This window comes from Acinonyx jubatus, chromosome B1 (assembly GCF_027475565.1).
Source record: "Acinonyx jubatus isolate Ajub_Pintada_27869175 chromosome B1, VMU_Ajub_asm_v1.0, whole genome shotgun sequence".
Lineage (NCBI taxonomy): Eukaryota > Metazoa > Chordata > Mammalia > Carnivora > Felidae > Acinonyx > Acinonyx jubatus.
Genome location: NC_069382.1, coordinates 80,071,261 through 80,086,228, shown reverse-complemented (window position 1 = coordinate 80,086,228; position 14,968 = coordinate 80,071,261). Strand labels below are relative to the sequence as shown.

Here is a 14,968-nt window from a genome sequence, read left to right as displayed (position 1 = left end):
TACATGAATTCAGCAACGTTGCAGGATACAAAATCAATGTACAGAAATCAGTTGCATTCTTATACACTGATAATGAAGCAACAGTAAGACAAATAAAGAAACTGATGCCATTCACAATTGCACCAAGAAGCACAAAATACCTAGGAATAAATCTAACCAAAGATGTACAAGATCTGTATGCTGAAAACTATCGAAAGCTTATGAAGGAAATTGAAGAAGATATAAAGAAATGGAAAAACATTCCGTGCTCACGGATTGGAAGAATAAATATTGTTAAAATGTCAATACTACCCAAAGCTATCTACACATTCAGTGCAATCCCAATCAAAATTGCACCAGCATTCTTCTCGAAGCTAGAACAAGCAATCCTAAAATTCATATGGAACCACAAAAGGCCCGAAATAGCCAAAGTAATTTTGAAGAAGAAGACCAAAGCAGGAGGCATCACAATCCCAGACTTTAGCCTCTACTACAAAGCTGTAATCATCAAGACAGCATGGTATTGGCACAAAAACAGACACATAGACCAATGGAATAGAATAGAAACCCCAGAACTAGACCCACAAACGTATGGCCAACTAATTTTGACAAGGCAGGAAAGAACATCCAATGGAAAAAAGACAGTCTCTTTAACAAATGGTGCTGGGAGAACTGGACAGCAACATGCAGAAGAATGAAACTAGACCACTTTCTTACACCATTCACAAAAATAAACTCAAAATGGATAAAGGACCTGAATGTGAGAGGAAACCATCAAAACCCTAGAGGAGAAAGCAGGAAAGGACCTCTCTGACCTCAACCGCAGCAATTTCTTACTTGACCCATCCCCAAAGGCAAGGGAATTAAACGCAAAAATCAACTACTGGGACCTTATGAAGATAAAAAGCTTCTGCACAGCAAAGGAAACAATCAACAAAACTAAAAGGCAACCAACGGAATGGGAAAAGATATTTGCAAATGACATATCGGACAAAGGGCTAGTACCCAAAATCTATAAAGAGCTCACCAAACTCCACACCCAAAAAACAAATAATCCAGTGAAGAAATGGGCAGAAAACATGAATAGACACTTCTCTAAAGAAGACATCCGGATGGCCAACAGGCACATGAAAAGATGTTCAGCGTCGCTCCTCATCAGGGAAATACAAATCAAAACCACACTCAGATATCACCTCACGCCAGTCAGAGTGGCCAAAATGAACAAATCAGGAGACTATAGATGCTGGAGAGGATGTGGAGAAACGGAACCCTTTTGCACTGTTGGTGGCAATGCAAACTGGTGCAGCCACTCGGGAAAACAGTGTGGAGGTTCTTCAAAAAATTAAAAATAGACCTACCCTATGACCCAGCAGTAGCACTGTTAGGAATTTATCCAAAGGATACAGGAGTGCTGACTCATAGAGGCACTGTACCCCAATGTTTATAGCAGCACTCTCAACAATAGCCAAATTGTGGAAAGAGCCTAAATGTCCATCAACTGACGAATGGATAAAGAAATTGTGGTTTATATACACAATGGAGTACTACGTGGCAATGAGAAAGAATGAAATATGGCTCTTTGTAGCAAAGTGGATGGAACTGGAGAGTGTTATGCTAAGTGAAATAAGCCATACAGAGAAAGACAGATACCACATGTTTTCACTCTTATGTGGATCCTGACAAACTTACCAAAATTTCTCATGGGGGAGGGGAAGGGGAAAAAAAAGGAAAAAAGAAAAAAAAGAAAAAGAGAGGGAGGGAGCCAAAACATAAGAGACTCTTAAAAACTGAAAAAAACTGAGGGTTGATGGGGGGTGGGAGGGAGGGGAGGGGGATGATGGGCATTGAGGAGGGCATCTTTTGGGATGAGCACTGGGTGTTGTATGGAAACCAATTTGACAATAAATTTCATATATTAAAAAAAAAAAGAAAATAAGGGAGAAATGCAATAAACTATTCACTAATTGCACAACTGCCTTTTTACAAAGATGTCTGAGTGCTGAAACCACAGTGCTGCCACAAGATAGGTCCTAGTGTTCATCTGTTAACTAGTACTTTTTAAAAACCTAAAACTAATCAACAGAGATGACTGAGCAGAAAGTATAGACATTATAAAACGCAAATTGAGGGACATTCGTTAACATAACTGGTCTAGGGGTACCTGTGTGGCTCAGTCAGTTAAGCCTCCAACTTCCACCCAGGTCACGATCTCATAGTTCATGAGTTTGAGTCCTGGATCAGTCTCTGCAGTAAGGAGCTTGCCTGGAATTCTCTCTTTCCCTGTCTCTCTGCCTCTCCCCCACATTCTGTCTCTCAAAATAAATAAATAAACTTTTTAAGAAATGTATTAAAAATAAATAAAACTAAATAACTGGCCTATTATCTTTAAAAGTGCCAAGATCATGAAAGTTAAGAGTGAAGAAATGTTCCAGATTAAAAGAGACTAAAGAGATGTGACATCCAAATTGAACCTGTGATTCAACTCTACTGGCACAATTGGTAGAACAGGAATGGGGCTGTAGAATTAAATGTACCAATGTTAATTTCCTAAGGATGTATTATGGTTATGTAGGAGAATGCCTTTGTTTATAGGAATGACATACAAAAACATTCTGAAGAGCTGAAATATATATTGGTAACTTACTCTGAAATGATTTAGAGGAAAAAAACTTGTACGATACTTGCAACTTTTCTCTAAGTAGGAGATTGTTTCAAAATTCTTAATCAACTTCCCTTTTTGTAAAACACTTATTTAAAAATGTGTTCCTCGAGGCACTTGGGTTGCTCAGTCGGTTAAGCGTCCAATTCTTAATTTTAGCTCAGGTCATGACCTCACAGTTCATGACTTCAAGTCCGGCCTCAGGCACCACACTGGCAGTGCAGAGCCTGCTTGGGATTCTCTCTCTCCCTCTCTCTCTGCCCTTCCCTTGCTTGCATTTTCTCTCTCTCTCTCAAAATAAAAAATAATAAATAAAAAAATAATTTTAAAAATTTTTAATAAAATAAAAAAAGAAGAAGAAAAAGTGTTCCTCAAAACCTTGGGTTTCCCTAGTGACATCAAGGGCTGAGTTAAGCAGGGAGGGCCTTAAGTTCCTGAGTGTTTTAATAAGCTTGAGAAACAGCTGAATACTAATTACAAAATGTTTTTTAAGTCTAGACTGCTAGATCACATCCACCCTCTGTAACTGCATAGGGTGTGGCTTGAACAAATTACTTAATTTTTCTAAGTTTTAGTTTCTTCATCTGTAAAATAAGAAAAATGGTACTGCCTACAGCTTACAAAGATATTTGGAGGACCACTTAAAAATGATATATATCAACAACTATTTAACGCCTGATAAATTTCACAGATTTTTTAAAATTATTTGTTCAATATGCTAGCCTTCCATATAAAATTGTATTTGTAAAAAAAAAAAGCCTGCTATTCTAATATAATACAATTAAATTAGGACACTCATTATATCAGTTTTAAGTGATAAACTTTGTTGTCATGGAAAAAATTTGCTCTAGGCTATACAGTACAATGGTTAAAAGCACAAGTTCTCAGGTCAGAGCACTTGCCTTCAGTTGCAATTCTGCCACTCATTTGCTGTGTGATCTTGGCAAGTTAATGTATCTAAGGATAAAAATAGCTGTAGAGCAATAACACTACTAAGAATTTATCCAAAGGATCCAGGAGTGCTGATTCATAGGGTCACATGCACCCCAATGTTTATAGCAGCGCTATCAACAATAGCCAAATTATGGAAAGAGCCCAAATATCCATTAACTGATGAATGGATAAAGAAGATGTGGTACATATATATAATAGAATACTACTCGGCAATGAAAATGAATGAAATCTTGCCATTTGCAACAATATGGATGGAACTGAAGAGTATCATGCTAAGTGAAATAAGTCAGAGAAAGACAGATATCACATGTTTTCACTCATATGTGTAATTTGAGAAACTTAACAGAAGACCAGGGGGGAAGGGAAGGGAAAAAAAAAAATAGTTACAAACAAAGAGGGAGGCAAACCATAAGAGACTCTTAAATACAGAGAACAAATTGAGGGTTGATGGCGGGGGGAGGGGTAATGGGTGATGGGCATTGAGGAGGGCACTTGTTAGGATGAGCACTGGGTGTTGTATGTAAGTGATGAATCATGGGAACCTACTCCTGAAGCCAAGAGCACACTGTATATAGTGCATGTTAGCTAACTTGACAATAAATTATATTTAAAAAAAGAAAAAAATTGCTGTAGAGGTTAAATGAAATGAATGCATAAGGCTTTTTATCAAAGTATCTGATATTTTTAGTCTTTAAAAAAATATTAGGTGCTGTTTTTATTTCTGGCATGTACATATTTAATACACAAGGGCAATAGTTGGCATACTACACCCCAGTGCGTGAACTCTGCCCACCTCCTACTTTTGTAAGATCAAGTTTATTACAAAAGCTAAACTCAGCCAGTATGTATTGCCTGTGGCTGTTTTCATGCTATAATGGCCTGAATAGTTGCAACACAGACCTGATAGCCCACAAGGCCTAAAATACTTATTATCTGGATTTTTCATAAGAAATTTGCTGATCTATACCCTCGGTGAGAAAAACACACTAAAAATACAATACCATAAAATGTTAAAACAGATGATATAAGTGGAGAAAGATAACCAAGTTACTGGTTTCCATGTGTCTCAATAAATTCAAAGCAACTGAAAAACATATGGTTATTTTCCTTTCCCCAAAAAAGTAACCATTTCAAAACTGAAAATGTCCTTCGAGGTTCTAAATTAAAACATTTTTTTTTCCAAATGGAAATACAAATCTGAGAATGAAATGAATAGTCTATACCTAAACAACTTACTATTATCACTCCAGGTGTATTCACTGTGATGCATTAAGGCATTGCATTAGGTCATAAGCAAAGCATATTTTTCCGAAATAAATCACACATGAAAAGTATATTTACGAAATCTCCATGTAAAAGGACCTGTGTAAAGTACCATAAAGAATTCACAAAAGACAAGACAGGGTAACTTAAAACACAATCTAAATAAGCAGAAAAATAATCTCAAGGCGTATAAAAACCAGTTAAGTGAATTTCACCATAATTTCTATATTTCTTTAAATTTTTTGTAAATAAAATAGATTACTTTGTCCACTTAACCTACACAAATAGAAAAATCCAAAAATGTATTACCTGAATTGGATGTTTACTAAATGAGGCTGGGAGCCATCTGATTGCCAGTAAGTTTCAAGATTGTCATCTCGTAACTGATCCACTCCAAATCCTAAAACACAAGTGACAGTAAGTTCTCATGAAAAAGAAAGAGCTATATATTCGAAATATAAAATTACCATACACATTTGTCCAGAAAGTTTGATAAAGAGGATGGTCAATACTCTAAACTTTAAATTAGAATTCTTCCATCTTCTTAAGAAGATCTCAACTCTTAGAATATCATTTGCACACACAAAATGTTACATTAGGGCCAACTGTTCTTGGTTGTTGGCTTTAATTTTTAAAGAATATCTCCTAAATAAACTCTAAACACAGCATGTCTTCAAATCCAGCTTATACTTTCTACAAGGTGGTAATAAGACTGATCCTCATGTCCTACAAAATCAGGTTTTAAGTCCAAGATGCCATACATCTTTCTTGTGACAAGAAAAAGGACACTTTAGAAATATTTTCAAAAATCACATACATTTTGAAGCCAAGTGTTTCTGATCAACATTCTGATTAGTCAAAAATTAAATTGCCCAGAATTGCATATCTAGCTATTCTAGATAACTGAAGTAAAAATAACCGGTATTGCTTTTTGATTAAAATCATAATAATGCATACTAATTGTAGAAATAATTTAATGGTAAGGTGTGGATGTTTCAAAAATATTTAAGAAAATTGATCTAATTTACATTTTAATTTTTTGAGTAGTATATTCATTATAGATCAAATTCAAAAGGTACAAAAAAGAACATGGTGGAAAGTCTCTATCTCCCCCACCCCCACCATCCAGTTTCCCTCCTCAAATATAATCAATGTTATCAATTTTTTACATACTCTTTCACACATACTATACACATATATAAGCAAATGCATAATTCTTTTTTCCCCTCTACACAAATAATGGCATATGATAAATAGCTCTACACTTTGCTTTTCTTTTTCACTTAAATTATCTGAAAGATTCTTCCATATCAATAATAATAATTAATAATAATAATAACAACAGCAGCAGCAAATACCGATATCACATTCACTATGTGCCAGGTACATTCTAAGCATTTTATATGATTATATCATGTAATGTTTATTTAACTCATATAGTAACTCAGTTAACCTAAGCAGCTCCCACATTTTTTAAAGGTTATACAATATCTCACTGTCTGGAAATGTAATAATTATTTAACCAAACCCCTATAGGATACTTAGACTGTTTCCAATGTTTTCCTATTACAAATAACACTGCAGTAAACATTTACCTATCTAAAATCTTCAAATGCATATCAGTATTTCTGGAGGATAGACTTCTAGGAATAGAACCCTGGGTCATTTGAATTTTTAATTTGATAAATATTGCCAATTTCTCCTCCAAAATGCATCCTCACCAATAATGTATGAGAACATATATTCCTTTATGTAACCAGTAAAATTGTGATATTCTGAAATCTTTATACTAGATTTTGAAGACTTAGTATAAAAACATTAAATATCTCTATTTAATAATTTATTATATATTGATTATATATTGAAATAATTTTGGATATATGGAGATGAAATAAATTATCAATTGTATCTTTTTAAATTTTAATAGTGGTACTGGATAGTTTTAAATTACATACGTGGTTTGCTAGATTTCTCTTGGATAGCACTTCTCTGTACTCATGCTAAAATGAAACCATTCTTTTAAGTATTTGCTAACCTGATAGGTAAAAACTTATTATTTCAAACTTTCATTGATCATTTATATTTCTTCTTATAGAAAACACCTATTCATAACCTCCTATATTTTCATTGCACTTTGGTCCCTTTATTGATTTATAACTCTTTTACTATTATGGATATTAACCCTATGTCTGTTCCATGTGATCCAAATATGCTCTCCGCAGTCTGAGATTTATATCTTAAATCTTCACATGCTGCATTTACAGTATATACTATTGAATAAGAAAGGTTCTTCCAGGGGCGCCTGGGTGGCTTGGTCGGTTAAGCATCCGACTTCGGCTCAGGTCATGATCTCACAGTCCGTGAGTTCGAGCCCCGCGTCGGGCTCTGTGTTGACAGCTCAGAGCCTGGAGCCTGTTTCAGATTCTGTGTCTCCCTCTCTCTCTGCCCCTCCCCTGTTCATGCTCTGTCTCTCTCTGTCTCAAAAATAAATAAACGTTAAAAAAAATTTTTTTTAATCAAAAAAGAAAGGTTCTTCCAGAGAAAATAATTTTTGCATTAAATTCTGAAGTACTAGTAAGAGTTAACTAGGTAAACAGGTAGAAGGGCAAGGTTAAAAACCATTCAATAAAGAGAAAAACACATAATGGCACAGAAAAGGAAAAGTGGAATCTATAGGAAACAAAGGTAGCTTTTGGTAGCTAAGGCTACACATTGGGTTGCATCAGGAAATGAACCAGAGACATATGAAAGGAGTCAGATCATACAGACTCTTATGTACTAAGATATGAAGTATAAATTATCTTGAAAAATATGCCAACCTACAACCTACATAAGAATTTTTAATAGGTAAGTTATATGATCAGGAAATAATCAGATCAGAATCTTCAGATAGATTCTTCATTGCCAGGGAGGGAGAAACCCATCCTAAGTAATCAAAACTCCAAGTGACGATGGTCTGAATTCAGACAGTGACCAAGATAAATGTTAAAAAATAGCTTCCTATTGCACCAAAGAAAATCTTAAAATATAAAAACTGGGTTCTCCATTACTCACTCTGTAACTCTTAGATCTGTGCTGTGCAATATGGTGGCGACTAGCTGCAGGAGACTATTGAAGAAATATGGCTAGTTCAACTTGAGATTTGCTATAAGTGCAAAATATATATTGGTTGAAGACTAGTATGAAATGCAAACCATCTCACTAATAATAAGTCTAGTTATCTTGAACTAAAAACATATTATTACATTGGGGTGCCTGGGTGGCTCAGTCAGTTAAGCATCCAACTTCAGCTCAGGTCACAATCTTGCAGTTTGTGGGTTCGAGCCCTGAACTGGACTCTGTGCTGATGGCTCGAAGCCTGCAGCCTGCTTCAGGTTCTGTATCTCCCTCTCTCTCTGCCCCTCCCCCACTCGTGCTCGCTCTCTCTCTCTCTCTCTCTCTCAAAAATGAATAAACATTAAAAATTAAAAAAAAAAAAACAAAAACCACATTATTACAATTAGTTGCACCCATTTCTTTATCCTTTTTAATGTAGGTACTAGAAAATTTAAGTTACACATGCAACTTGCATTATATGTCTTTTGGACCATACTGCCTTAGACCATGCTTCTTTCTTTACATGTTATTTCTAAGCCTAATTCAGAATATTCAGTTCTGCAAATTATAAGATAAAAAGTTGTTTTGGTACTAACATAAAGAGTTCTTAAGTTCTAAATCCCTTTTTCTTCTTGTCAGTTTATGAGTTCCCTAAAAGAGGATAACTCAATTACAGGACTCTTCCTTAGGAGCTCCACCGTTAAATGTTCTATTGATTAAAAGACCTTTTGTCACATATTTTATTTTAGCTATTTGGATAGTTTTTCTTTCTCTTTCATTTCACAATTTTACAAGTGTGTGCTCAAAGAATTTCACAAAATGGTGTTTTTTCTTAACAAGTAAAATAAACATTAAACAAAAAAACTGAATAACTTATCCAGAATAAGAGGATGTCCTGTAACTCAAGACTAGTCATTTTAAGTGTCTTTCTAATTGATATTGCTTATGAAACTCTAACAGTATAACTAAGTAGGTACACTCTCATCAAGAATTAATCAGTCTAAATCTTTACCTCTGGAATACTAAGTATGATTATCAGCTTCTAGTTCTTCAAAATATGTCTCACAAACAGAACCTCTTACAAGCATCTGTTTATGTGCCAGTGCCATAGCTCATAGAGTAAGCTTCTTTTCCAAAGCTTCCCATTCAGCGTTGTATCTGGATTCTTTTTAGTCCAAACAAAAGAACCAAAAGACAGACCTGTGATAACTGCTTTGATAGGTATCATGATAATGCACTCAAACAATATTATCCAGAAAAAAACTTTCATATGATGTAGTGATTCATAAGTCGGTGGTTCACAGTATGGTCCCTGGACCAGCAGCATCACTGCTATCTGGGAACTTATTAGGAAATCTAAACCTACTGCATCAGAAACTTTCAGCATTAACCTGTTTAAGAGTCGGTATTTTAATAAATCCTGTAAGTGATTACTAGGCATGCTAAAATTTTAGAACTTTTATGGCAAGTTTACTCAACTTGGGCACTACTGATAGTGTGCACTGGATAATTCTTTCAGGAGCAGGGGCTATCCTGTGCATTATAAAATATTTAGCAGCATCTCTGGCCTCTACTATTTGTCAGTCACAATCTTCCCCCCAAACCAGCAGTTGTATCAATCAAAAACATCTGCAGATATTACCAAATGTATCCCTAGGGGGTAAAATCATCCCCAGGTGAGAACCACTGCTCTAAGGAAAAGAAAACTAGCATTCACCTGTGGTTACTGTTATTGTTTAGTAAATATCTACTCTTCTCTACCCATCCTCTAGGAGAACAAAATGATTCTGCACTCCAGTCATAGTGGAGCTTAATCATGACTTGTTTTGGTCAACACAATGTAAATGAATGTGACACAAGCAGAGGTTTTAAATGTGCTGGCAAGGTCTAACTTGGCACCCTTCTAAATGTTGGCACCCCACTAAGACATTGTGCCTGAACACATGGAGCAGGCCTAGACCCAAGTCACAGCCTACAGCCAAGTCATAGCCAAGCAAAAAATAAATTTTGTTATAATATGCCACTGAGAGATTAGGCTTGTTTGTCACAGACCATTAGTGCAGCAAGAGCTGACTAACACAACATCAATAGATGAGATACATTTGAGTAGCCCAGTTTAGATTGCCTCTAGGAGTAAAACAGCCATTTTCACCTCAAGCATATCTTTTAACACAAATCCTTCCACGTTTGCCAGGGTGCTATTATAACTGGGGCATATGTGTTGACTCTGAAGACACAAAGATAGATAACACGTGGTCTCTGCGGAATTCATTTATCTAATACACTATCTATGCTGTGACTATTTACATCTATATCTTTTAACACAAATCCTTCCACGTTTGCCAGGGTGCTATTATAACTGGGGCATATGTGTTGACTCTGAAGACACAAAGATAGATAACACGTGGTCTCTGTGGAATTCATTTATCTAATGCACTATCTATGCTGTGACTATTTACATCTAAACTAATTAAAAATAAATAAAATTTAAAATGATTTTTCAATAACACTAGTCTCATTTAAAGTATTCAACAGAGAGGTGCCTCAGTGGCTCAGTCAGTTGTCAGACTCTTGATGTGGCTTAGGCCGTGATCCCAAGGTTGTGGGATCGAGCCCCACATCAGTCTCCTTGTTGAGCATGGAGCCTGCATTAGATATCTCTCTCTCTCTCTCTCTCTCTCTCTCTCTCTCTCTTTCTCTCTCTGCCCCTCCCCCCTGCTCATGCTCCCACTCGCTCTCTCCCTCTCTCTCAAATAGAATAATAAATAAAAAATAAAGTACTCGATAGCTACACATAACTAGCAGCTACCTCCCTGTACAGTCCAATATGTTCCACTGGCCAGCACTGAGGAACTGAAGCAGATAAATTACAATATAAAGAATTAAGTGCTATAATAAAGAGATGAAGAAAAAAAAAACACAAAAAGGGGTGGCTAAACAACATGCTACTAAACCACCAATAGGTCAACAAAGAAATCAAAGAGGAAATTTAAAAATACCAGGAGACAAAGGAAAATGGAAGTGCAACAGTTCAAATATTTGGGACGCAGCAAAACCAATTCTAAAAGGGAAGTTTACGGAGATAAAGGCCTGCCTCCAGAAACAAGAAAAGTCTTAAATAAACAATCTAACCTTACACTTAAAGGAGCTAAAAAAGAACAACAAATAAAGCCCAAAGTTAGTAGAAGGAGAGAAATAATAAAAAGCAAAGCAGAAATAAATGAAATAGACTAAAAACACAATAGAAAAGATCAATAAAACCAAGAGCTAGTTCTCTAAAAAGATAAGCAAAATTGACAACCCTTCAGACTCATCAAAAAGGAAAAAGAGAGAAAGAGAGGGAAAGGGCTCAAATAAATAAAACCAGAAATGAAAGATGTAACAATGGACATCACAGAAATATAAAGGATTGTAAGAAACTACTATGAAAAATTATATGCCAACAAATTGGACAACCTAGAAGAAATGGATAAAATTTCTAAAAACAGATTCTTCTAAGACTAAATCAGGAAGAAACAGAAAATCTGAACAGACTAGTTACTCGTAATGAAATTCAAATGGTAATCAAAAAACTCCCAACAAATGAAAGTCCAGGACCAGATGGCTTCACAGACAAGTACCACCTTTTAAAGAAGAGTTAATACCTATTCTTCTCAAACTATTCCAAAATATAGAAAAGGAAAGAAAACTTCCAAATCCATTCTACAAAGTCAGCATTACCCCAAAATCAGACAAAGATGCTGCCAAAAAAGAAAAAAAAATTATAGGCCAATATCCCTGATGAATATAGATGCAAAAATTCTCAACAAAATACTAGCAAATGAAATTCAACAATATATTAAAAGAATCATTGACCGCAATCAACTGAGATTTATTCTAGGGATGCAAGGATTATTTAATATCCACAAATCAATCAACATGATATACCACATTTTAAAAATGAAGGAATAGGGGATCCTCAGTGGCTTAGTCAGTTGAGTGTCTGACTTCAGTTCAGGTCATGAGTTCCTAGTCCGTGAGTTTGAGCCCTGTGTCAGGCTCTGTGCTGCCAGCTCGGAGCCTGGAGTCTGTTTGGATTCTGTGAGTCCCTCTCTCTGCCCCTCTCCTTCACTCATATTCGGTCTCTGTCTCTCAAAAATAAATAAACGTTAAAAAAACTAAAAAAAAAAAAAAAAAAAGGATAAAAAAACATATGATCATCTCAATAGATGCATAAAAAGCATTTAACAAAGTACAACATCCATTCATGATAAAAACTCCCAACAGAGTGGGTTTAAAGGGAACACACTTCAACACAATAAAAGCTATATATGAAAAATCCATGGCTTACATCATAGTCAATGGTGAAAAACAACTTTTCCTCTAAGATCAGGAACAAGACAAAGATATCCACACTCACTTTTATTCAACAAAATACTGGAAGTCCTAGCCACAGCAACCAAATAAGAAAAAAGAAATAAAAGGCACCCAAATTGGTGAGGAAGAAGTAAAACTGCCACTATTTGCAAATGACAAGATGCTGTATATAGAACACCTTAAAGACGGCCAAAAACTATTAGAACTAATAATGGAGTCAATAAAGTTGCAATACACAAAATTAGTAAACAGAAATTTGTTGCATTAATGTACACTAATCAAAAAGTAGCAGAAAGAGAAATTAAGAAAACCATCTAATTTACAGTTACATCAAAAAGAATAAAATATCTAGAAGTAAATTTAACCAAAGAGGGGAAAGACCTGTACTCTGAAAACTATAAGACATTGATGAAAGAAACTGAAAACGATACAAATGGAAAGATATACCATGTTCACAGACAGAAAAAAATTGATATTGTTAAAATAGCCATACCTCCCAAAGCAGTCTACACATTCAGTGCAATTCCTATCAAAATACTAATAGTATTTTTCATTGAACTAGAACAAATAATCCTAAAATTTGTATAAAATCACAAAAAGGCCCTGAATAGCCAAAGCAATCTTGAGAAAAAACAAAGTTGGATGTATCTCAATCCCAGATTTCAAGCTATACTACAAAGCTATAATAATCAAAACAGTATGGTACTGGCACAGAAATAGACACATAGATCAATGGAACAGGACAGAGAGCCTAGAAATAAACCCACATTCATATGGTCAACTAAACTATGACAAAGGAGGCAAGAATATACAGCGGGGAAAAGACAATCTCTTCAATACAGGGTATTCGGAAAACTGGACAGCTACATGAATAAGAATAAATCTGGACCACTTTCTTACACCATACTCAAAAATAAACTCAAAATGGATTAAAGACTTAAATATAAGACCTAGAACCATGAATCTCCTGAAAGAAAACATAGGCAGTGATCTCTCAGACATCAAGCCTCAGCAACACTTTTCTAGATATACCTGTTCAGGCAAGGGAAATAAAACAAAAAATAAAATATTAGGACTACATCAAAATAAAAAGCTTTTTGCACAGCAAAGGAAACCATCAACAAAACAAAAAGGCAATCTACTGAATGGGAGAAATTATTTGTAAATGATATAGCCAATAAGAAGTTAATATCCAAAATATATAGAGAACTCACACAACTCAACACCCCCAAAACAATCTGACTAAAAAGTGGGCAGAGGGCCTGAATAGACATTTTTCCAAAGAACATTACAAAAGTTCCTCAATAAATTAAAAATAGAAATACCATATGATCCAGCTATTCCACTACTGGGTATTTACCCAAAGAAAATTAAAACACTAATTTGAAATGATGTATGTACCCCTGTGTTTATTGCACCATTACTTACAACAAAATATGGAAAGAACCTAAGTGTCCATCAACAGATGAATGAACAAGTTGTGCTATATAAGTACAATGAGTTACTTAGCCATAAAAAAAAGAATTAGATTTTGCCATTCACGACCACACAGATAGACCTGGAGGGTATTATGCTAAGTGAAATGAGACAGAGAAAGACAAATACCATATGACTTCACCTATGAATCTAAAAACAAAATAAGTGAACAAACAAACAAACAAACAAACAGAAACAGACTCATAAAAACAGAACAAACTGGTGGTTGCCAGAAGGAGGGAAGGGGCTGCTGAGGGGTGGGCAAAATAGGTGAAGGGGATTAAGATATACAAATATCTAGTCATAAAATAAACCATGGGGATTAAAGTAAAGCATAGGGAATATAGCCAATAATATTGTAATAATGTTGTATGGTGACAGATGGTAACTACACTTATTGTGGCGAGCATCGTGTAATGTACAGAACTATCTAATCACTATGGTGTATACCTGAAATTGATATAACATTGTGTGTCAACTATACTTCGATTTAAGAAAAAAAAAAGAGATGAATTAACTAATTTCTTTATATACTGTCTTCTCTTGGCTTCTATCCATTATCTCCCACTCTCCTAGTTTTCCAACTAGTTCAGCGACCACTTCTCCTTTATTGCCCTTTGCACATTCTTATTCCTGCTATTCTGCCAGGCCTCAACATCTTGAAGAGCCCTGAGGCTTTACTCTTTTATTCTAAATACAATCTGTCCTTAGGTGAGTCAATCCAGTCCATAGGCTTAGAATATCATCAGGATATTGATAACCCTCAAAATTTGTATCTCCAATCTAAACCTTTCCCCAAGAGCCCCAAGCTTCTGTAGTCAATTGCCTAATAAACACCTCACTAGAATGCTGATCTAAAAACTAGTGTATTTGACTCATAACTTTGTTTTGACCAAAACAAAAGTATTTATTTCCCCACACACACTATCAACTTAGGAAATACTGAATTATTCTGCCAGACACTTAAGAGTCACTCTTGAATCTTTCCTTTCCCTTAGTAAGTCATAATTTTTCCCACCTCTAAAAATACATCCCAAGCCATCACTTCTCTCCATTTTCAACCATCAGCCTAGTCAAAAACATCATCATAAATTACTGACATCTGACATAAATTACTATACTAGCCTTTCTTTCCCTGGTCTTCACCATTACTCTACCACCAACCATTATTCTCAGTGGCCATGG

The 14,968-nt window shown here is 35.2% G+C and overlaps 1 protein-coding gene across 8 annotated transcripts in view; it reads right to left on the bottom strand.

The window, feature by feature from the left end:
- ANAPC10 (anaphase promoting complex subunit 10) overlaps window positions 1–14,968 on the bottom strand; it is a 309,570-nt gene that overhangs the window by 279,081 nt on the left and 15,521 nt on the right. For all 8 annotated transcript variants that reach the window (XR_008296099.1, XM_015081954.3, XM_015081958.3 and 5 more), the window contains exon 3: window positions 5,165–5,255. Coding sequence is in view for 7 of the 8 variants with exons in the window: in XM_015081954.3 (XP_014937440.1) it covers window positions 5,165–5,255 (91 nt within the window). In the remaining variant the exon portion in view is untranslated. The remainder of the gene's footprint in view (window positions 1–5,164; window positions 5,256–14,968) is intronic.